This window comes from Caretta caretta, chromosome 15 (assembly GCF_965140235.1).
Source record: "Caretta caretta isolate rCarCar2 chromosome 15, rCarCar1.hap1, whole genome shotgun sequence".
Taxonomy (NCBI): Eukaryota; Metazoa; Chordata; order Testudines; family Cheloniidae; genus Caretta; species Caretta caretta.
Window position 1 is genome coordinate 13,022,304 of NC_134220.1, and position 23,084 is coordinate 13,045,387.

The following is a 23,084-nucleotide window of genomic DNA, read 5'->3' on the forward strand; positions in this document are numbered from 1 at the left end:
GCCTACTAGGAAATATATATTTATACAAGTTTCCCAGTCACAAATCTAGTATTCTGGAGCAAAGTCACTAAAACATATGCTCTGGCTGCTGTTGTTTTTCATGCCACTGTTCACTCTACCACTCCATCCCAATGGCCCTGCACTGTCACCTTCTGCTGCCACCTGCCACTGTGACCTCTGTGAGTCAGTCTCTCGAGGTTCCACCGGCTCTCAGTGATTTTAGCTCTCAGCGGGGGAACCTCGCTGCTAGTACAGGCTGGGCAGCCTCTTCCACAGAAACAGTCCCACAGCAGGTCTAAGCAGTTAGAACTGATCATCAGTGATTTCAGCTCCAGTGGCCACTTAACCAACCAAAAGACTCTCTATGGAGCCTAATCAGCTCTCTATCTCTAAACAGGAGAGAGGAGCAGGTCAAATAGTGCCTGTGACTCTTAGGCAGAGCCCACCCCACAGCAAAACACCTGTATCCCACCCTCTCTCTTTTCACTAGGATCTGGCATCCAAACCTCCTGCTCAGCAAGTGAAGTTGAGGATGACCAGTGCTTAATTTGTAATGAAACTGGTGCCGGGGCTCAAACAAGTTTGTTACTTTCATAACTGATGTGACAAGCCCAGGGGTCCCAGGGCTATGAACTGACAAGCCTAGAGGTGCTGGGGCTTGGCCCTGGCAAGCGCTAGCACAAACTAAGTACTGAGGAAGACCCCCTCATTCAGGCAGGCTGAGTACAGTTCTGCTGCCCTTTACTCATACAATAAGGATAACAACATTTCATGACCCCCACATTTAATAATTTTATTAAGATAACGTTGAAATAAAAAACGGTACAGAGTTCAAGCATAGAGGTTTCTGGTTGTCAGGGAATAAGGTACAGATTATCAAGGCGTGCGAAATTCGGTTTAGGAGCTGATGGAGTAAGGATTACATAATAATCTGCAATCTCCCCGACCGGGGGTAAAAGTTTAACCGGTCAGAGTACAGACATTGAGATATGGGGGTAAGTTATCCATATAACGGCTACGTTCAGGTGCACAGTATAGTGAGCGGATACGATGGTGTGGATGGGTCTACCCTCATTTGGTGGGATTTAATGTTCAGTGGGTTTATGGTTCCAGTTCATACGGTCCAATGGGGAAAGCCTCTCAGTCCCTTTCCCACAGTGGATGCTCAATGTCGTACCGGCTCACTCCTCCTGGTACTGTCGGTGGCCGGTGATGTGCTCGATGTAGATGTCCCTGGACCATCGGATGGTGTCCGAGACCATGAGGCGCCGCATGAGCCATGCGTAGCGTCTACCGATCCCGCAGGTCCGCAGCACACGCTCGTTGCAGAGGTCCCAAGCGCCCAGGGCTCCGACGATCAGGGCATCCAGCTGCACCTCGTAGCCCTTCGCTCTCAGGGTGTCGGCCAGAGGGGCATATTTTTCCAGTTTCCGAGCTCAGGCTTCTCGGAAGGCCAGGGTCCTGTCCTCGAAGGGGACTGTGATGTCAATGAGGATGATCTTTTTCTGGGCCTCGTCGGTGATGACCACGTCGGGTCGCAGCGGGCTGTCGGTACCGGGGATGGCGCAGTTCACGGCGACCGCCCCCAGGCACGGTGCGATGGCTTTCACCAGGCGGTTCTGGATGGCATTGTGGCGGAGCTGCCAGGCTCTGGAGTGGGGCTTGCAGCTGCACAGGACGTGGGGCAGGGTCTCGTTGGAGTAGCCGCACTTCCTGCAACGCTTGTCTCGGTTCCCGTGGCGGACGGCTCCGTTGAACGGGACGCAGTTGAGCTGGGCACGGTGGATGTACCGCCAGTCGGTGAAGCCGCCCCTGGCGAGGAAGTGGTTGCTGGTGTCCCACTTGCTGGTCAGTTCGAAGGCTTTTCCCCGGTCTGGCTTACGCTTCAAGGCTTCTATGTACAGCGAGTGGATGGCTGCCTTCAGGGTCCTCTCCAGCATGCCCCTGGCGCTCAGGGTGATGATGGTGTTGTCCTCAGACAGTGATTTGTAACCCAGCATCAGCCAAAATTGAACACTTGGGCAGCACAGCTCTGTCTGCTGGATACCTAGGCAGAGTAGGTGAGTTCATGTAAATACAGTCTGGTCCTGAAGCCTTTCCACCCACCACTGAGTCATCAGTAGCTGTCAGGGGAGAGCTCAGTCAGACCTTGCTTACAAATCATAATTTGAAATTATTAGGTAGGCCAATATAGCCAAACCAAATATACTGACATTGTCATAAATAACAGCTGCATGAGGAAGCTAGTCTTTTTTCATACTTTTCAAACCCATTATGCTTTCTCAGGTACAAGTATTTTCTCATATACTGTATATGCTTTTAAAGTGTGTATTAATGTTTCAATTTAAATTGGCAACACTGTGTGTAACCGGCGGGGTGTTAGGGAAATTTTTTTGGGGGGGCCTTAGGGAAATCCCCACTCCTCCAGATGAAACTATGAAGATACAGTAGAACCTCAGAGTTACAAACACCTTGGGAATGGAGGTTGTCCATAACACTGAAATGTTCACAACTCTGAACAAAACATTATGGTTGTTCTTTCAAAAGTTTACAGCTGAACATTGACTTAACACAGCTTTGAAACTTTACTATGCAGAAGAGAAATGCTGCTTTTAACCACCTTAATTTAAATGAAACAAGCACAGACACAGTTTCCTCACCTTGTCAAAAAATGTTTAAACTTTTCCTTTTTTAAAGCAGCATACATTTAACACAATACTGTACTTGCTTTTATTTCCTCCCTCCCCATCTCTGCTGCTGCCTGACTGTGTACATCTGGTTCCAAATGAGGTGTGCGATTGACTAGTCAGTTCATATTTCTGGTGTTCGTAACTCTGATGAAGTGGGCTGTAGCTCACGAAAGCTTATGCTCTAATAAATTTGTTAGTCTCTAAGGTGCCACAAGAACTCCTTTTCTTTTTGCGAATAGAGACTACCACGGCTGCTACTCTGAAACTTTTCTTTTTTTGAGATTCTACTGTAGCTCTTTATCACCACCAAGAGGAAATAACCTTAAAGAAAGCTTTCACACTCAACCACTAGTAATCTCCACTTTCAAATGCATTACTATAAAAAGAAAAATATCCTTCCATCAATCTAGGAATTTTTATTTTTATATAATTGATGAGAAAATTTCCATTTATTTGAAATGTAGCATGAACAATTATATTCAATCACACGCTTGTCTATACCAAAGCAGCCTCTTATCATCCCATGACCAGTTTGAGTGCTGTAGCTCACGAAAGCTTATGCTCTAATAAATTTGTTAGTCTCTAAGGTGCGACAAGTCCTCCTTTTCTTTTTATGAAAATAACTGATGTTTCTGAATGAAATGTACAATGTGAAACATAAGACGTAAAAAAGAAAAGGAATAAGAACAACAGATTGACAGGTCTGCCTCAGACATGTGAAACTGTCCACAGAACATGGAAGATAAAAAAAGAGAGTTCTACCTGGGGCTGTCAGAGGTTGGGAAACAGCCAGTACTGTACAGCTGTTACTTTCTTTAGTTATTCTATTTTGCTGCCTTTTCATTAGCTGTTTTTTTAGATGCTGATTGGCCTTTTGCCTCCACGTATTTGAGAAAAATCTCCTCAGACTAAAATTTTTACTAATCTATGATTTCAGTTACTACTGTATTTTTCTCACATTCACTTCCAGTTTTTGTACCCACCTTTCGTTTTTTCTCTGGTGGATACCAATGTGGCTCTTGACTTCCACTAATGAGAGCAACTGTTTCCGCACCACCAGATTAGAAACAATTTCTCCCTTTATAAACATACCTGTGGAAGCAGCATCTCCCTCATTCTGATTTTGTTTTCAGAGTCTCAGTGCACTGAAGCAAGCTCAGCTCTCAGGTTCATTTACAATCAGTACTTGAACTGCAGGGCTGGGGGAGAAGGGATGGATGGTTTTCACCTCCTGTTTTTAAAATGGTAGCAGTAGCAAATGGAAATCTGGCATAGTCACCTATACTACCATCTTTCCCCATGCCCAATTTGGTCACTGACAGCATTAGGCCATATTCAGGAGGATATGTCTCCTCCCCATTCAAAGAAGGGGTTTGCCCTGGTGTTGCTGACCAAATATAACCTCTTCCCACACTGCTGTGGAGTGTGTTGTTTACCAGCTGGTGCCCTGCCTTCAGAGGTGACTACATTTCAGTGACCTTTGTGGCTAAAAAAAGTCACAGAATGGAAAGAGCTAGAGAGACATCAAATGGTGTGATAATTACGTCCCTACTCCTGCAAACATTTATGCACATATTAAGTAATTTTACACATGTGAGTAGTCCCATTAAACTCACTGGGACTACTCACTTGTGTAAAATTGCTTATGAGCATGAGTATTGGCAGGATCATGGCCTATGTTACAATTACGTTCCATCTATATCTCTTTCTAAATTAGACTAATGAGATTTTAAATATTGCATCAATGTTAATTTTAATCATAGATTCATAGAGTTTAAGGTCAGAAGGGATCATTAGATCATCTAGCCTGATCTCCTCTATAACACAGGCCAGAGAATCTCTCCCAGTTATCCTTACACTGAGCCCAGTGTTTTGCGTTTGATTAAAGCATATCTTCCAGAAAAGCACCTGCTACTTAGCCAGTTTTTAATCCATTTAACATGTTCTTTATTGCTACTATATTTTGCTAATTTTTAAATCAGACTATCATGTGGTACTTAGACACCTTACATAAGTCTTAAAAGCTAACTACATAAATGTAATGTACTTATCAGACTTGAGATCTCATCAAAGAATGAAATCAGGTTTGACTGACAAGACCTATCCTTCATAAAACTATGTTGATTGGCATTAATTACATTCTTATCCTTAATTCTGTATCAGTTGAATCCCATATTAACTTTTACATTATTTTGCCCAGAGTTTGTTCGGTTAACCTTACCCATCATCCCAGTGCAGACCCAAGTCATCCCACTTGTCCTTTTTGAATACTGGCACAACAGGAGCACTCTTCTAGTCTTCCAGAATTTCCCCAGTACTCCATTAAAATTAACATAAGCAGGCCAGAGACCTCCTAAGCCAATTCTTTTAGGACTCCTGGATACAAATTAGGCAGGTTTGCTGACTCAAAAATGTTAATCCCTTTAAGATGTTGCTTAACATTCTCCTTAGTTACTAATGCACTGGGATGTACTCTATCATCCTCATGTGATATGAATGCACCATCTTGTTTCTTTCCAAATACAGAACAGAAATATTTATTGTACACTTCTGCCTTTTCTTAACATTGTTAACAATCTTACCATCTCCATCTAATTATGGGCCTATAGCATTGCTAGGATTAATTCTGTTCCTAATATACATTAAAAGCTCCTTATTGTCTTTAGCCAGTCATATTTTTTCCTGATACATTTAGCTTCCCTTATCAATTTTCTACAATTCATAACTTCTAATTTATATTGATTGGTACCTGTTTCTCCTTTTTTCCATATATTAGATATTGCTGCCTTCACTTCACCACTGAACCAGGATGGGCTTTTAGCCAAATGGAACTTTGTCTTTTTAAGTCATCTAATAAACCCTTCCTAAAGAACTCCCACTTTTCATTCACATTTTTCAGTTTTAATTTTATACCAATTTCACTCATAATTTTCATCAAATTTGGAAAATTATCCCTTTTGAAGCACTGAGTGTGTGTGTGTGTGTATATATATAAACAAACTGGCTGGGACTGTTCTCTGCTTGCCCATATTGAATATAATCAGGTCATGATCATTGATCCCTCTGCAATCATCAACTTTCGGTTCAGTGATTAATTCATCTTTATCCAACACAAGGAGTTCCACAATATAGTTACATTAGGTTTGGGGCAATAACTTTTGTGTTAGGAACTTACCAATAATTTTTAGAACCTCTAATGATGTTTTAGTACTGTCTCCATGAGTCCTCCTGCACATATCTTCCTGAAGTTACCCATAACAACACAGTTTTTCTTTGCACACATTACAGATAGATGCTTAAGATGTAACTCATAGTTTTCTCCGGTGTGGTTTGTAACAGACACCCCACCAATACCCCCTCTTGGGCTTTGTTAGTTAGCACATAAATGCACACACATCCAAGATCCAGTAGTTCTGAGTTATCAATAACTCTAAAACAGGTAATGGTGTCTTTCATGTAGCATACCTCCCACCTCTTTGCCCTCTCTATCTTTCCTGAACAGTTTATTACCAGTGATTTTAACAGTCCAATCACACAAATCATCCCACCAAGTTTCACAAATGCTGATTATATCAAAATTTCTTCCCGTCAATGGGAATTCCCAATTTCTTTTGTTTAATTCACAGAGTCCCAGCCTTGGTATATCAGCAATTTAAAAATGTCTTCTCTTCTCATTCATTATCACATTGATTCAATTTGTTAATTATATGCTGAGTTTGAACCACATCTGCCTCCTTAGCCCCCTCCAGGCCCTGCTCCCTCCCTCCTCCATCCCTGATGAGATCCAGGGAGGCAGAGGAAAGGAAATGTCCTTGGAGTAGAAGCTATATAGACCAGATCTGATGGGAAAAACTCTACAAGTTTCTGACCCCCCTGGAGCCATCATACAGGTTTGCCGCAAGGCAGAATCTGCCCATCCTAAATCCAGCACGGTCCCTGTGAAGTTCTCACTCCCCCGTCTGTTTGACCTTCCCCTCTCCTCATCCCAGAGGCAGGGAGTGTGTGGGGTACTCACTGGTAGCCAATGGGAAAGAGGTGCCTCTCAATAGGTCCATCAGCTTCCCCCGGCTGTTGATCTTGGTGAAGTCAATCATCATGTTGATGGCATTAGATTCAAGGACAACCATAAAAAGAAAAGGAGTACTTGTGGCACCTTAGAGACTAACCAATTTATTTGAGCATAAGCTTTCGTGAGCTACAGCTCACTTCATCGGATGCATACTGTGGAAAGTGTAGAAGATCTTTTTATACACACAAAGCATGAAAAAATACCTCCTCCCACCCCACTCTCCTGGGGGGAGGTATTTTTTCATGCTTTGTGTGTATAAAAAGATCTTCTACACTTTCCACAGTATGCATCCGATGAAGTGAGCTGTAGCTCACGAAAGCTTATGCTCAAATAAATTGGTTAGTCTCTAAGGTGCCACAAGTACTCCTTTTCTTTTTGCGAATACAGACTAACACGGCTGTTACTCTGAAAGGACAACGATGAATTTCTCCTCAAAGAGGATGCCCTCAAAGTTGATGTCGACCGTGCAGGAGATCAAACCTGTCCTCCTTGAAGCTCTCTGCCTCAGCTAGCAATTAAATGCAAACTCTTCATTAGTGATAAAAATTGGTGCTAATGCTAATTATGTCTCTGTAGAAGTGGTTTTATCAAAGTGCATTTGATTTCACACATTTAGAATCCCCCAGGTATTTAGGTTTGCTTGTTTTCATGAAAAATGAGCAGTTTTACAGACTGAAGGAGGAGAGATATGGTGGCTGCAATTACAGTGTTGCCAACTCTTGTGATTTCATTGAGTCCTGAAGATAGATCGGGATGGGCAAACTTTTTGGCCAGAGGACCACATCTGGGAATAGAAATTGTATAACAGGCCATGACTGCTCACAAAATTGGGGTTGGGGTGCGGGAGGGAGTGTGGGCTCTGGGGTGGGGCCAGAAATGAGGAGTTCAGGGTGCAGGAGGGGGCTCTGGCTGGGGGTGCGGGCTCTGGGGATGAGGGGTCTTGGGTGCATGAGGGTGCTCCAGGCTAGGTCCAAGAGGTTCAGAGGGGGATCAGGGCTGGGGCAGGGGGGTGGGGCAAGGGCTCTGACTGGGGGTGTAGGCTCTGGAGTGGGGCTGGGGGTTTGGGGTGCAGAAGGGTGCTCTAGGCTGGGATTGAGGGGTTCGGAGGGTGGAAGGATCAGGGCTGGGGCACAGGGAGAGGCTCGGGGTGCAGGCTCCGGGCGGTGCTTACCTCAACCGGCTCCAGGAAGTAGCTGCATGTACCCTCTCCAGCTTCTACGCAGAGGCATAACCAGGTGGTTCCGCACCCTGCCCCAACTGCAGGCACAGCCCCTGCAGCTCCCATTGGCTGTGGTTCCCACCCAATGGGAGCTACAGGGTCGGAGGCAGTGTGCAGAGCGGAGCCCCCTGGCCGCCCCTACACCTAGGAGCTGGAGAGGGCCGTGTCACTGTTTCCGGGAGCTGCGTGGAGCGGACCCTGACTCTGCTCCACAGCTGGAGCGCTGGAGCAGGGCAAGTCCCAGACTTTGCTCCCCAGCAGGAGCTCGAGGGCCAGATAAAAGCGGCCCAATGGGTGGTAGTTTGCCCACCCCTAAGATAGATAGTATTTTTCTTAAAGCCTCAGTTTCTGGAGTGAAGTGATTATGGAAGAATCTCAGCTTCCATTAAACAAACAAACATTGCTCCTAACTCTCACCGTTGAAGAGAAGTTAAAAATATGATCCGACTGTAACCTAAAGGCTCAAACGCCAGATGGTAAATAAAAACCTCCCAACTCAGTTTTAAACCCACTTCAGGGTTTGACAGCCTGGCTCGGGATTGTGGAGCTCTGGTCTGTCTCTGCCGCAAAGAGCGGCCCCCAGGGTGCGGGCGGCAGGCAGCACCGCCGGGGGGACCACAAGGGCCCTGCAGCTCTGAGGGGCTGCACAGGGCCCGCTCTGGGATGTGCCGTTCAGGGCCTGGCACGATGGGGCCCTGGCCTGCAGGCCCTACCCTGAGACAAAGAACAGCCCCGGCTCCCGCCCGCGGGGAAGGCCTGGCTCGCAGGCTGCTCCGCTGCCTCCGCCGTCTCCGCTCGGAGGCGCGGCCGGGGGCCCCGGCTCACCCCCCGGGCGGCGCGGCAGGCCCTGGGGGCAGGGAAGCCCCGTGACGCAGGCAGCAGCCACGCGCACGGCGGGGCCAGGCCCAGGCATTCGCGCCGCCGGCGGCTTTCCCGCCCGCCAGCCAGCTTGGGAGGAGGAGGGAGCGCGTCACTGCAACGCGTCGAGAGGGGGATGACGTCTAACGACAGCGCCGGTCCCGAAGGGAGGAGGGAGCGGCGGCGGATTGAAAATGGTCTGGGGCGGTAGAGCGCGGGACGGGGCAGCGGGGCGAGGTGAGGGGCCCCCCTGGGCCGCGGGGCAGGAAGCTGTAGGTGGGGGCGGGGGGCATGTGCTCCCGCTCCTTGCTGCTAGAGGCCCCCGCTCGAGGTGGGGAGACGCCCCCTCCCTCCCGCCGGGGTCCGGCTCCCGGGAGAACGGGCTGGAGATTGGGGGCGGGGCTGGAGGGGGTCTGAGCCCTAGGGGGAGGCTGTGAGCAGCGCCCCCAGTATCCATCCCCCTGGAGGGGTCTGAGCCCCAAGGGGGAGGCTATAAGCAGCGCCCCCAGTATCCATCCCCCTGGAGGGGTCTGAGCCCTAGGGGGAGGCTGAAAGCAGCGCCCCCAGTATCCATCCCCCTGGAGGGGTCTGAGCCCCAAGGGGGAGGCTGTGAGCAGCGCCCCCAGTATCCATCCCCCTGGAGGGGTCTGAGCCCCAAGGGGGAGGCTGTGAGCAGCGCCCCCAGTATCCATCCCCCTGGAGGGCGTCTCAGCCTTAGGGGGAGGCTGTGAGCAGCGCCCGCAATATCCAGCCCCCTGGAGGGGTCTGAGCCCCAAGGAGAAGGCTGTAAGCAGTGCCCCCAGTATCCAGCCCCCTGAAGGGATGTGAGCCCCAAGGGGGGAGGCTGTAATCTGGGCCCCCAGTATCCAGCCCCCTGAAGGGATCTGAGCCCCAAGGGGGGAGGCTGTAATCTGGGCCCCCAATATCCAGCCCCCTGGAGGGGTCTGAGCCCCAAGGGGGAGGCTGTAAGCAGTGCCCCCAATATCCAGCCCCCTGGATAGGGTCTCAGTCCCGGGGGGGAGAGGCTGTAAGCAGGGCCCCCAATATCCAGCCCCCTGGAGGGGGTCTCAGCTCCACCACTCCCCGACAAACATAAAACCTTCCAGGATCCTGTCTCTCTTGGTCCCTTCAGCCGCTGGTGGTAATGTGAAAAGGAGGACTAGTGGCACCTTAGAGACTAACCAATTTATTTGAGTATAAGCTTTTGTGAGCTACAGCTCACTTCATCGGATGCATCCGATGAAGTGAGCTGGTTAGTCTCTAAGGTGCCACAAGTACTCCTTTTCTTTTTGCGAATACAGACTAACACGGCTGCTGCTCTGAAACTGGTGGTAATGTGCTTGTGTTCCCTGTGTCAGCAGCCACCATCTCAGCGGGAGCTATTTGCAGACAATCTCACATCTGGATAGTGTCTTCTTTCTCTTGCTGGACTGGTGCTTCCATAAACACGTCATACAGTCCATGCCATACAGGTTGTGTCCCCTAGAGATGGTTTTGTGCCCCTGCATTGGCTGCAGTCTAATTAAACAAAGGCTCTTTTTGCATCCTTCCCCCAACCCCCAAGTTATGTTTATTTGGAAAAGACTGTATTATTTCTATGCGAATGTGCAGTGTTATCAACTTTGCGGAAATTACAGTGTAGTCACCTTTGTCAGGGATCTGCCTTGGTTTACTCCAGCTCACATAGACATAATAAACATGCATTTTGCCTGTTTTCATGCATAAACATGAATATATCAGAAAGTGAGTTGTAGCAGTGTTATAACATGAGATTTTAATATTCACTTAGATGTTTCTATCTCTTTTCTTTCCAGTGGTTTCCTGAGATCACACTTCCTTTGGGGTATTGTAGAAAGACAGTTATGGCTGTCCCTCACTTACAACAGCCTAGCTTCCTATTGGTAAGTGCCAGTACAGATGGTTATAGGTTAGGAAAGTCTTGTGGTGATATTGCTTTTGACTAATGAATTGCCAAATAATCACTTGAAAATCCTCCACATATTAATTCCTGACAATTTATCTATAAGCAGAATGTATAGCATAAAATCTGAAAGCATTCTGTGGAAATGCACTGAGAAAGTTCCAGCTCCTCTTCTCAAATACTCTAGTGTGTGATGACCATTCTAAATGTCATGTGGTCTTATTTTCATAGAACTTAAATGGTCACAAATTGAGTACTTGCTCTTTAATTTAAAACTTGTAATGTAGATCCAAGTAGGTAAAAAAACCTGTATCTGAGATTTGTCTTGAGTTAAAAAATACTTATGTTTAGAGTAAATCTTATGATGGAAACAATGACAGCCCATTGCTTTTTTACAAGAGCAATATTTAACACTGTAACTAGAGAATTCTCTGCCAAGATCTTTATAAGTGTTGCCCTTTTTACTTTCTCTTGAAGTGATCTTATTTCAGTTTCTGTCCATAACAGGCCAGTTTGAAGGCAGATTGCATGAACAAGCCCTTTGCTCAGAGGTGTCATGATCTGGAGATAGTCATTGAAGATTTTCCTGCCAAGGTACAGCTACCTTTCAATGAATGTAGTCTGAGCTATGCCTCAGTGGAGTTATAAAAATATTATTTTAAAAATATTTCTCTTTATTCTGGCCTTTGTAAAGAGTTTTAAGATTCTTATGTGAAGTTTTATGAGTTCAGTAGTTTCCCAAAAGTTACCTAACTTTTCCAGTAGTTACAAAACTCCAAATTTTTAATTGATCACATTCTTAATCATACTTTTCATTCTCTACTGAAATGCCAAATATGAGGACACTAATATTTTAAGATGTGACACATGACTGATACTAACCAGTTGAGTTGGAACATAGTAGTCTAGGGATAAAGAATGAGGTTTTCTGCTACCTTAATCACTCTAAATTGAAAACTTTTATGCTAACAATATGGTGTGCAGATCTGCTTACCCCATCTCAAAAAAGATACACTGGAATTGGAAAAGGTACAGAAAAGGGCAACAAAAATGATTAAGAGTATGGAACAGCTTCCATATGAGGAGAGATTAATAAGACTGGGACTTTTCAGCTTGGAAAAGAGATGACTGGGGGGGGATATGATAAAGATCTATAAAATCATGATTGATGTGGAGAAAGTAAATAAGGAACTGTTATCTAGGGGTCACCAAATTAAATTAATAGGTAGCAGGTTTAAAACAAACAAAAGGAAGTATTTCTTCACACAATGCACAGTCAGTGTGTGGAACTCTTTGCCACAGGATATTGTGAAGGCCAAGACTGTAACAGGATTCATTAAAGAATTAGAGAAGTTCATGGAGGATAGGTCCATCAGTGGCTATTAGCCAGGATGGGCAAGGATGCAAAACCATGCTCTGAAGTATCCCTAGCCTCTGTTTGCCAGAAGCTGGGTATAGGCAACACGGGATGGATCACTTGATGATTACCTGTTCTGTTCATTCCCTCTGAAGCACCTGGCATTGACCACTATTGGAAGACAGGATATTGGGCTAGATGAACCTTTGGTCTGACCCATTATGGCCGTTCTTATGTTCAGTCTGTAAAATGATGGGAATCAAGGAATTAGAAAATAGGCAGAGTCTAACTTCAGATCAAGGGGGGGGGAAATATATGTTTGCATTTAAATTTCTTTAAATTATTTCCACTGAATGTTCTGCACATAGAAGTGTGCCCTGGAAATAAAAAGAATTATGCATATTTTGAGTGTAGTTGGTGGAAAATATTTCTTGCATTCAGATGTCTGAAATTAAGACTCTTCAGACAAAGAATCTACACCTGAACAGCAATCTTTCTTTTTTTAAAATTTTATTTATCTATTATGACTCCAACCCTTTTTCTGGTTGTTTTCCTGTAGGAACTGCATGCCATCTTCCCATGGCTAGTGGAGAATATTTTTGGTAGTTTGGATGGCATTATCATAGGTTGGAATCTTCGCTGTTTGCATGGAAGAGTGAATCCTACAGAGTATGCTATTGCGCTGGATTTCCTGGATCCCAGGTAAATGTGCCAACTTTAGAGCAGTGGAAAATTCATGTTGAATTAATAAACTAGTATTTGACATGTTTCCTCGTGTGTAAACATTCATCTACAAAAGGGGCCAAAAAAAAAAAAAAGATGTTCACTGTTTTTCCTCATCCTTGCTTACAGTGGCCCGATGATGAAGCTGGTTTACAAACTCCAAGCTGAGGAGTACAGATATGAATTTCCAGTCTCCTATCTTCCAGTAAGTAACTGTTAAAGGTTATGTAAGAGAAAATTATTTTGGTGTTGCACCCATTGGAATGTTACTTACTCAGATACTCTGGGTTCAGCATAGGACCTGCCACTGTAGTATTTGAATTACTGTTTCATAGCATAGCAGGCTCTGTAGATGGGATTTCTAGATTGTTGATTGTTTCAGAGGGCTGTTAGAGGCAGAGCATTCATTGTCATGATGGATTTTTTAAGAAGTTGTGCTGTTAGTTTATGTTACTATCAGCAACTTTTGTGCTGTTCAACTAAGAAATTTCACTTCTCTTTTTTATTATTTGGCTGCCAAAATAGGCACTAGACTATTTTTGTCTTGATTACCAATGGATGGAGTTTAAAACTTCTCTTCCAAACTTGTTGGAAAGCATCCCCACCTCTAACAACATCTCATATCTCTCAGATGCTTCATTCCTGTAAGTTTAATGAAGATTAACTATCATCCTGGTTATGGAACATAACACTTTATGGTTGTAGGAAAACGGGTTTTCCATGGAAGCTTCGTGAAATAACTTTTCCATTGCAACCAAATAGCCACAGTCTAGAACAAAGAACCAGTCATCTTTTTACAGTCCAATACAAGAATACATCCTCAAAAACTTATTCACATATTCTTAGTAGTCTGGTAGGTATCTCATTACTCCCTCTCTTTTCAGGGCCCTGTGAAGGCTTCAATGCAAGAACGAGTCCTACCAGAATGCTCGCTATACCACAACAAAGTCCAGTTCCCTCCATCTGGAGGCCTGGGCTCGAACTTGGCCCTCAGTATCCTTTTGACAATTGAAGGGTTTACATTTTTTAATTCCTTTTAATATTTTAAGTGACTAAAACTGAGAAATCAAGATGCATTTCTGCTGTTTGCTTACTGTACTTAGCTGTACAGTGATGTGCCTTAGTCCAATGCTGCTATGTTCAGATTGCAAACACAGTAGAGGAATGTTTAGACTTAAACTTGTCATCCATTGAAATCTTGAATGTGTGAAAACTTCTAGGATGATATTCTGGCCTCATCGAAGTTGATGGCAAAACTCCCATTGACTTCAGTGGGCCCGGGATTTCAGCCCTTATGTTTCATAAATATTTCTAGGTTGTTTGTCTGGTACGGAGAAAAAACCTAAACTACTTGACAGTGTGTAATAAACACCTGGGAAGAGAGCAAGAGATCAAACCTGAACTTGCTGTTGAGCTCTAGAAAGTCTTCTAAAACTAGCACTGAGATACTGAAGATTTAAAAGGCCAATAAGTTCATATCATGTTTCCAATAAGCTGTACTTATTGTATCCTTGACTCTGTCTCTCCAGATCCTTTTGAATATTACATGTTTTACTTTGCAATAAGCCTTATCACACAGAGGGTAAGTAAATTTTATCCTTTTTTCCCTTTAAAGTGGCATCATTCTGGCAAACCATTTCTTCACTGCACTTTGAAAGCTTCCATCTTCTCTAAATGCAAGCACCTAGTTAAACTAAATCTTGCACCTGTTGCTTGTAAATACCATTTGATATGATGAAAACATAGGCAGTGATTATACACATCTATATAATGGTACACATCTTCCTCTTCTCAGTGCTGCATTCCATCGTTGGTGGCTGAGGATGAATGAGGTATAGAAACTTCAGCTTTCTGTGCACTCTTACTTTATACCTGCTGAGCATGTTGATCATCTTTCATACTTTGTTGTACAAACAATACACATGGCAGTCTTATATTATACTGCGCACCAAACTTCCCTTGTTTTTAGCAGTATCTAATGTTGCTGTCAGATGTGAAGTGTGATTCAATACACTGAATCATTGCAGAAGAGCTCATGAAAACGCAGATCTTTAAAGCTAGAATAGAACACTATGAACATCCAGTTTGATTTCTTGCATAACACAGGCCATAGAATTTCATCCAGTAATTCCTGCATCAGACCCAGAATGAGATTTATCAGGTCCTGAAATCCCTGTTCCCAGTGACTTATTGTAACAGTGTGTGTATTTACTTATTGTAGCTATATGGTGTGTGTATATATTCCAGAACTCTCCTACCACCCATCATGTCAGCCCTTCAAACAGCGCTTACTTCAGTCTGGTGGACACATACCTGAAATGGTTCCTTCCTACAGAAGGAAGTGTTCTTCCTCCACCTTCTTCCAATCCTGGCGGGGGCATCCCTTCACCTGCTCCTAGGTAATAACTTGGTAAATTTGCGTTATCCGTGCTAGACTGCATGGGCAGTGCTCACAAAAACTGGCTTGCTTCAATTATGAGTTCTCACCCCAGATATTGTAAGAAAATGCCACCATTTTTATATTGTGTGTATATGCATACATGATTGTACCTGTATAGTAGTCTTACAATGGAGGATATAATACAAGGGTCACTGAAAGCTGAGAAACTTTTCTCCTGAAAGTTTGCTGGCCTTTAGTAGTGGAGCCAGAGATGAGTTATAAATGTGGTTTGTAGCTGTTGGATTTTTTTCATTCAATACCACTAATTATGGCTCCTGCTGTGACTAGTGTCGGACACACTCACCATCCACCCAGGAGTGGCTTGTACCATTTAATGCATATGCCGTGCAGTCAGGGAGAAACTGAATTGGTCTTGGCTGTAGCTGAAGGAACTTCTCACATTCTAACAATTTTGCTGACTCCAGACAATTTTGGCAAACAGTATCTTCTGTTTTAACTTTTTGACGTTGCCAGCTTCAGTCTCTGCTGCTATAAACTTCCATGTCCTAGTTAAGAATGCGTCAGTGTTTCCTTGCAAGCTATCAATTGTTGTGGTATTGATCTGGTATACAAAGCCTGGGTAGAATTTTTTATTTTACTATCCAGCGTACAAAAGGGTTATCAAAGTTTAGGTGGCAGACTATGCATAACTATATATGTTGATTTTATTGAGCCACAAACTGGGAAGGACCTGAGGAAAGAATTTCAACCTCTTACTAAAGTTTTTTGAGCCTCTGTGTAGTTTTAACTTAGGCTCTTCAATTAGCCTTGCAAAATGGACATGAAAATTTACCAGCACATGCACAAAATCTACAATGATTAGTAGGGATAAAGCTGGTATCTTACTCATCTGGGATGAGTGGGAATGTATAATTTTTGTAAAGATAATTCTGAATTTGGTATTTTTATGTATTATTTTTATCATCAAAAATGTTTATTTACTCAAATATATATTGTTGTGGCTTTTTTTAACAATGGCATTTTGAGTGACTCCCAAAAGCTCTCTCTCAGGCTTTCTTCAACCTTAAACTGGATTAATAAAGTCTGTTAATGATGTAGCTGCCTAATGAAGGCCTAACCTCACAGTAAAGTTGAATAGGAGACAGGCTAAATTAAATAGTGTACTGCAGAATGTAGTGTCTGGTTTGCATAGTGACATTTAAAATAATAAATGAAAATAGGCACGGGACACTTACTAATGCTGTGGCTAGTAATTGCAACCTCTTGCTTAATTTTTAAAATTCTAATTACGTAGCTTTATTTAGCACAAACTCTTATTCAGTTTCTTTATGTCCTTGTGGTTACAATCTATGACCTCTGTCCCTGTACAGAGGCCCATTGACTTCGGTATTTATATAAACTTCTCTTTAAAGATCCCCAGCAGTGCCTTTCACTTCTTATGGCATACACCACACTAGTCTACTGAAACGGCACATTGCCCATCAGCCTTCAGTGAATGCTGATCCTGCTTCCCAAGAGATCTGGAGATCAGAAACAGTGCTTAAAGTGAGTCTGATTTATTTTCTTATATTTTTAAAGTTAGAATGGCTGAAAAAGCTTATTTGCAGGTAAATCTCTTTTTTCCTAACTAAAGATCCGCTTTCTTTTCCATTCCTTTCTACCTTGCAGTCTGTTAATGGAACTGAGCAGTGCAGCTGTTGTTTTCTATTAACATAATATAAAGAAACATAAAATAAAAAGGCACTGCTAAGTTGTTAAGCAATAGTTGTCACTCTTTGGATTTCAGGGGCCTGAGTCTCATCCAACTTACACCAGAATAAGTCGCTCCTTATTTAGGGAGAGAAATATGAGGAACTAAGAATTTATTCAAAACCTGATATCTTGCCCCAGTGCTAAACTGAAATATTGATTGTACAGTGTAATAGTGTGTACGCAGGATGTTTATGGGGAAGGATGATCTTGTGACTAATGAATAAAACACAGGACTGGGAGTTGGGAGTTTGTAGGTTTATTCCTGGCTCTGCCACAAACTTGCTGTGTGTCTCTGGGCAAGACACTTAATCTCTGCACCTCAGTTTGGGGGATAATACCTATCTTACAGGTGGTTATGAGAATTAATTCACAAATGTTCTGAGTTATTTGCATTTCTGTGATGACTTCTATCCAAAGTATTAACAATATTATGGGGAATCGCGTGCTAAATTAGACCTAAGTTTAGACAACAAGCAAGCAAGAATCAATTTTTAAAAATAATTCCTAGAATTCAGGAGATAAGGATCTCATCTCTTCTCAAAAAATAAAATAAAATAAGCTGTCAGTGTAGCTTTATTTTGTGGTATAGTGATCATGATAATGTCTCTTTCAAATAAAGCTGCTCTTTGGTTGAGTGTAAGTGACGCGGTTCTTGTTCATTTCCTCCCCCTCACTCCAGTCACCAGACAGGTAGTAGGAAAAAAAATTAAAATGCTTCCTTCCATTGCCACACCAAGGTCTTTGTGTAGACTGTAAGTTCTTCCAATCAGGGACGATGTCTTTTTCTATATGGGGAAATTGCCTAACACATTTTGGGTGCTTTCGCAATCTAATAAAGCAGCAGTGTTGGGGAGTCATCCACTGAAGTCTGTGCCTGCATCTCCCGCACATGCTTTGCTCACCACTCTCTCTGGATTAACATATAATTGAATATTTTACTGAAATTGACGTATCTTGGCCTAAAGAAACTTAGCCTTATATTAGGTTTTGCTTCAAGGCTCTTATACTCTAAAGGATTAAACTGATCATTAGGGCTTTTATTCTTAAAGCAAGTTGGAAGGGAAATGAAAACAGATGGAAGAGTAAAAAAGAATAGGTTATTCTGCTAAGGTATTTGAATTCAGGGATGGATAAGTAATACTTATAGGAAATGTGTGATGTGCCTGTTATGTAGTTCACCTGCAGCCTTTTCCCATCTCCCTTGAGAGAGAGAGAGACACACACACACACATTCTTATTAAACAGACATGCCAGTTAATAAATTAAAGCCACTAAACTTGGATCACTGGTATTCCCAGAAAAAAGAACAGGAGTACTTGTGGCACCTTAGAGACTAACAAATTTATTTGAGCATAAGACTAAAAAATTTATTTGAGCACATCTACCAATGTGATATATGCCATCATGTGCCAGCAGTGCCCCTCGGCCATGTACATTGGCCAAACCGGACAGTCTCTACGTAAAAGAATAAATGGACACAAATCAGACGTCAAGAATTATATGATTCAAAATCCAGTCAGAGAACACTTCAATCTCTCTTGTCACTTGATTATAGACCTAAAAGTTGCAATATTACAACAAAAAAACTTCAAAAACAGACTCCAATGAGAGACTGCTGAATTGGAATTAATTTGCTAACTTGATACAATTAACTTAAGCTTGAATAAAGACTGGGAGTGGATGTGTCATTACACAAAGTAAAACTATTTCCCCATGTTTATTTTTCCCCCTACTGTTCCTCACCCCTTCTTGTCAACTGCTGGAAATGGCCCATCTTGATTATCACTACAAAAGGTTTTTTTTCTCTCCTGCTGGTAATAGCTCACCTTACCTGATCACTCTCATTACAGTGTGTATGGTAACACCCATTGTTTCATGTTCTCTGTGTATATAAAATCGTCCTACTGTATTTTCCACTGCATGCATCTGATGAAATGGGCTGTAGCCCACGAAAGCTCATGCTCAAATAAATTTGTTAGTCTCCAAGGTGCCACAAGTCGTCCTGTTCTTTTTGCGGATACAGACTAACACTCAGATGAGTGGTCTGCTGGGTGAGCTAAAGGAGGAACGCTTCTTTCAATGTTTCAGAACTGTGTTTACAATTCCTCTGACTTTATGATCTATATGGTAGCTGTTGCTTGTCTTGTTACTTTTCTTGTATTTATACAAGGTGTTTTGACTTATATTGTATAATAGTCTCCTAAGAACAAATAGAGAGAGAGAGTGTGTTCAGTGATAATGCAAGTAATGGCAGAAACATAATGGGCCTTAAAAATATTGAGAAAAGAAAACATATACCTTGGTGGGGTGGAAAGTGCTCTTGCACCTGTGGAACCACATTGAAACACAGCAGATGAGTTTGTAGGTGTGTAACTGTGAGAAGTTTTGGCCTCATAACCGCAACATGCAGTGTAATTATATGGACGTGTGATTGCAGATATTGTGAAATAATACTTTGGGATAGTATTATACTATGCGGATCACACTTATCTCACTAAATGTAAAAATTTAGTAAAGGTGAACTTGGAAAGAACGAAGTCTGTAAAAAGTGAAACGTCTCTAAGTACATGCTTTACACTATTTTACAAGTATAATTTAGTCTTTTGTTGAGTGATGTACAACAGGCTTCAATTTGGCCAGTCAGAGGCAGATTGTGGCTGGCTATTCCTGGATCTTCCCTCTTTTCCTCTAGCTGAGAAAACATTTGTTGTTTTGCAGGTTTTTGTTGAAATGTGGCTTCACCATTACTCACTGGAAATGTATCAGAAAATGCAGTCCCCTCATGTCAAGGTAATAGCTTGTGCTTCATTTGTGGGTGTGTCTTGCTTGTTGGCTTCTTATCTTGGGGTGAACCTTTATCACTTCCCATCTTATGGAGAACTTTTAAGTGGATGGTTACAAAGGAGTGTTCTTAAAAGCATACCTCAGAGCTTCTAAGCTGCAGTGATGAAAAGATGTGGTGAAGATGCCTGTGTCATCTGCATTTGCCTTTGTTGCAATAGCTAAATATATATAAAGTTGACGTTGTGGAATGGTCATAACAATCAATGCTACTCATAGTAATTAGATCAGTAACTATTGGTAAGACTTCAGTACAAAATGCCCTGTTAAAATCCCACACAAAAATGTCAACATGGCCACACGAGACCTAAATTTGGTTTCTGCAGCTGATAGCGTTACTGAGGAGTTAGTCATTTGAAGATCCAGTGGCATGTTTTTCAAGAGCAAAGATTTTAGCCTAAATCCAATTTCAATGGGTTTTCATAAACTGTCTTTATAGTTTTAATTGGTTAAGGAGTCTATATTTCCTGTCCCAGAAACTGGCATTGTTAAATGTGCGCTGCATTTCAGTGGTGGCTGAAGTGCTTTCTGTGTATATGTAACTTTGGGATCTCTTATAGGATCTTACTTAAATAAGATATTACATTGATTACAAGCCATTTGTTCTAGCTGTTCAAGAATAAAACTGATGTGCTTAAAGGGGAACCTGGTATCAGAAGAGTTGGGAGCGCTGAGATTTGAGGGAATTTGGAAAAATGCCCGGGGACTGATGATTCTTAGGATTCCCAGTGGGGGAAGAAATACAAAAGTTACTAAAGGCTTGTTAATGTGTGAAGGAGTAAGATGAGAGTTGCTTGACTGGGAAATTCTGATCCTTCACTTCATCAGGTTATAAAACAAATATTTTGTTAGGGAAGAATGTTGAAGATCTAATTGTGGTGAGTTTGTCTGTTTTTATTCCAAAAAATGATTTGAGCTCAAACTGCAATAAAGATGGTAGGTCTCCACTCAGGAACCCCAATAGCGTGGCTATGCACTGATGATGGAAAGGCTTTGCTTTTAAGTACCTTTGTTCTCTGTCTGCATAGTCTTTGTGCATGCAGCTTTATGTTTAGGTAAAAAAAAATGCATCGCTTTAAACTTCTCTCCTCTGTTCACCCTCTGTAGCTGAGACACTGTCTTCTAATGTTATAGCAGCATCCAGGCCGATGACGACGACGACGACGATGATGATTTCTTAGTGCTCATCAAACAGTGTGACTTACACTGTGGAAATGCATGGGTAGCGCCTAAAGGAGTTTTGCCACCATAGGCTCCCACCCAGATGCACTGATTGGGGAGGATTGAGGCTGTGGCTGCCTGATGGTTTTCTACTTCTGTCCCTGATTATTTCCCAAGAATTACTAGTCATGGGCATGTAGACAAATGAAATCCTCCTGCTTTTGGGTGGGAGAGGGATAGCTCAGTGGTTTGAGCATTGGCCTTCTAAACCCAGGGTTGTGAGTTCAATCCTTGAGGGGGCCATTTAGGGAGCTGGGGCAAAAATTGGGGATTGGTCCTGCTTTGAGCAGGGTGTTGGACTAGATGACCTCCTGAGGTCCCTTCCAACCTTGATATTCTGTGATAGAAAACAAGGGCAGGGAAGTGGCATCCCCATCCAAAAAGGTACCCTCCTCCAGAACTCTGAGATGTAAGACTTTGGAAGGTGTGGAGACAGCACTCTCTCTCAAGCAGTGAGTACTTAACTGACCAGAGTATTATCTGGATGAGTTTGAAAAAAAACTAGTGAAGCTTATCAGTCATTCAGATGTGAACAAGAAACTAGAACTTGCAAAAGTAAAGTGAATAATGACCACGTATCTTCCCCTGTTTCCGTTTACCTTTCTGCATGTGTGGAGCAGAGGGATGGTCAGTGCCATAGAAGGTCTCAGAACTTGGGCCCAGTCATGATTTTAAATGTGCTATTTTAAGTCTCTAGCTACAAACTCTCCTGTAAAGTGCGGGGATGGGATGGCATTCCACAGAACTTGGTGTGTCTTCCCGCAGCAGAAAAACATGGGTTATCTGGGAATGCTATGCTGGGTCCCAGCTGTGTCATTTCCCATTGCCCCTCTGAATTGTCGGAAGAAACGGGCAGATCTTAAGAATGATTCATGTCACTAAGAAAATCTTTTACTTCAGTAATAAAGGGGTGGGGCTGAGGTATGGGGAGGAGCCAGTAGAGAGTTTGCTTCAAGAAGAATTACTTTCCCTTGTGATTACTCTGCTTGAAATTGCTCCCAAATGTGGAGTGAGCCTGTTATCATGGTGGGTTTAATGACTCCCAACCATTAATTCAACTTGATTCAATTTCATATTTCTTCTTTTCTGTTGTACTCTCCTTTCCTCTGTCTGTTTTGCAGCTGCTCAATGGGGGCCAGGTTTGCAGTATCTGTTTCCTTTTAGCTTCTGCTTTTGTCATGATTTGATTTATTTTAAGGGGCCAGTATCTAACAGGGTTCTGTGTAAAGCCTGTTGTTCTTACATTGCCAGGGATCGCAGATCCCAGTAACAATTGCATGTGTGGCACTCTTCAGGTGTCTAGATCTTGCTGCAGCAAACGGGAGGGGAGTTAATTACCATTGCAGAAGATGGGCTCTGCTGTTGGGGACCTTGCAGTGGCATTGCTAGCACTCTCTTAGCAGTGTCAAAGCAAAGCAGAATAAAACTGAATTGAAAATAGAGGAGAAAGGAACAGATAAACTTAGAGGAGGCGTGAGACGGAGAGTTAGTTTAGATGTCTGATATTGTTGATTTGGGTCTCTGTTTAGGTGTACATTTTGTTTTGATTTTTTTAATTTATTCCATACATGTCAATGTGGCTACAGTATCCTCTTCACCACTATATTGATTAGTTTTAGAAAATGTTTCCTGTCCAAGGAGGAGTGTGGTTGAGACTTGGGAAGATCTCGGCACTCGCCTAGAACTTTAATGGCCGTGTTTTTATTTCAGCATGCCATCTCTACAACAAGCTTGTCTTTTTGTTTGGTTGGGTGTTTCCCCAGCCTGCCCCCTCTCCCCCCCCAATAGTAGAGGCCATTCGGTCTTTGAGACTTATTAACTTTCCACAAATTTGAATTCCCATCAATAGTATTTGGCCTTTAACTAGAAAAACAAATCATGGAGCATGCAGACTCCTATCTGGTGATTGTCAATACTACAGTTAATTGGAGAGGCTCACAGTGATGAAATCAACCCTTTCCCCCTCCATGTCCCTGGGGCAAGATATGTCCCCGTACTGGCTCCTCTGATTCTCACTGGCACACCAGCAAGA

The 23,084-nt window shown here is 43.0% G+C and overlaps 2 protein-coding genes across 9 annotated transcripts in view; one reads left to right on the forward strand and one right to left on the reverse strand.

Annotated features, from left to right (window-relative positions):
• Nucleotides 1-767: 767 nt before the first annotated feature.
• LOC142069393 (uncharacterized) lies at nucleotides 768-8,926 on the reverse strand. 4 transcript variants are annotated; one of them, XM_075120257.1, is made up of 3 exons: nucleotides 8,692-8,926; nucleotides 6,706-6,766; nucleotides 768-2,047 (listed from the first exon to the last, which is right to left on the reverse strand). In XM_075120257.1, exons 2-3 carry the CDS (start codon nucleotides 6,743-6,745, stop codon nucleotides 1,437-1,439), a joined length of 651 nt encoding a protein of 216 aa, XP_074976358.1. In that variant the 5' UTR covers nucleotides 6,746-6,766; nucleotides 8,692-8,926; the 3' UTR covers nucleotides 768-1,436. The 4 variants fall into 4 exon arrangements, with proteins under 4 accessions (XP_074976358.1, XP_074976357.1, XP_074976355.1 ...); XM_075120256.1 differs by having other exon boundaries at nucleotides 8,396-8,926; XM_075120254.1 differs by having other exon boundaries at nucleotides 7,931-8,926.
• Nucleotides 8,927-8,969: 43 nt separating this feature from the next.
• Nucleotides 8,970-23,084, forward strand: part of SMPD4 (sphingomyelin phosphodiesterase 4) — a 29,145-nt gene continuing 15,030 nt past the window's right edge. For 4 of the 5 annotated variants that reach the window (XM_048821786.2, XM_048821787.2, XM_048821789.2 and 1 more), the window contains exons 1-10: nucleotides 8,970-9,073; nucleotides 10,651-10,737; nucleotides 11,265-11,351; nucleotides 12,674-12,816; nucleotides 12,967-13,042; nucleotides 13,722-13,830; nucleotides 14,367-14,419; nucleotides 15,085-15,236; nucleotides 16,651-16,783; nucleotides 19,709-19,780. In XM_048821786.2, the coding sequence (XP_048677743.1) occupies nucleotides 10,699-10,737; nucleotides 11,265-11,351; nucleotides 12,674-12,816; nucleotides 12,967-13,042; nucleotides 13,722-13,830; nucleotides 14,367-14,419; nucleotides 15,085-15,236; nucleotides 16,651-16,783; nucleotides 19,709-19,780 (864 nt within the window). In that variant the 5' untranslated portion in view covers nucleotides 8,970-9,073; nucleotides 10,651-10,698. Of the gene's footprint in view, nucleotides 9,074-10,649; nucleotides 10,738-11,248; nucleotides 11,352-12,673; nucleotides 12,817-12,966; nucleotides 13,043-13,721; nucleotides 13,831-14,366; nucleotides 14,420-15,084; nucleotides 15,237-16,650; nucleotides 16,784-19,708; nucleotides 19,781-23,084 lie in introns of those variants that run through there. The other variant, XM_048821788.2, reaches the window with a different exon arrangement.

Excerpts from the sequence above, each read along its gene's own strand:
- LOC142069393 (XM_075120254.1), bottom strand. The coding sequence starts at position 8,044 with ATGGGAGCTGCAGGGGCTGTGCCTGCAGTTGGGGCAGGGTGCGGAACC. Across the intron at positions 6,767-7,930 it reads ACTTCCTGGAGCCGGTTGAG|ATCAACAGCCGGGGGAAGCT; the intron begins GTAAGCACCGCC and ends GACTTCACCAAG. Across the intron at positions 2,048-6,705 it reads CTCTTTCCCATTGGCTACCA|GTATCCAGCAGACAGAGCTG; the intron begins GTGAGTACCCCA and ends TACTCTGCCTAG.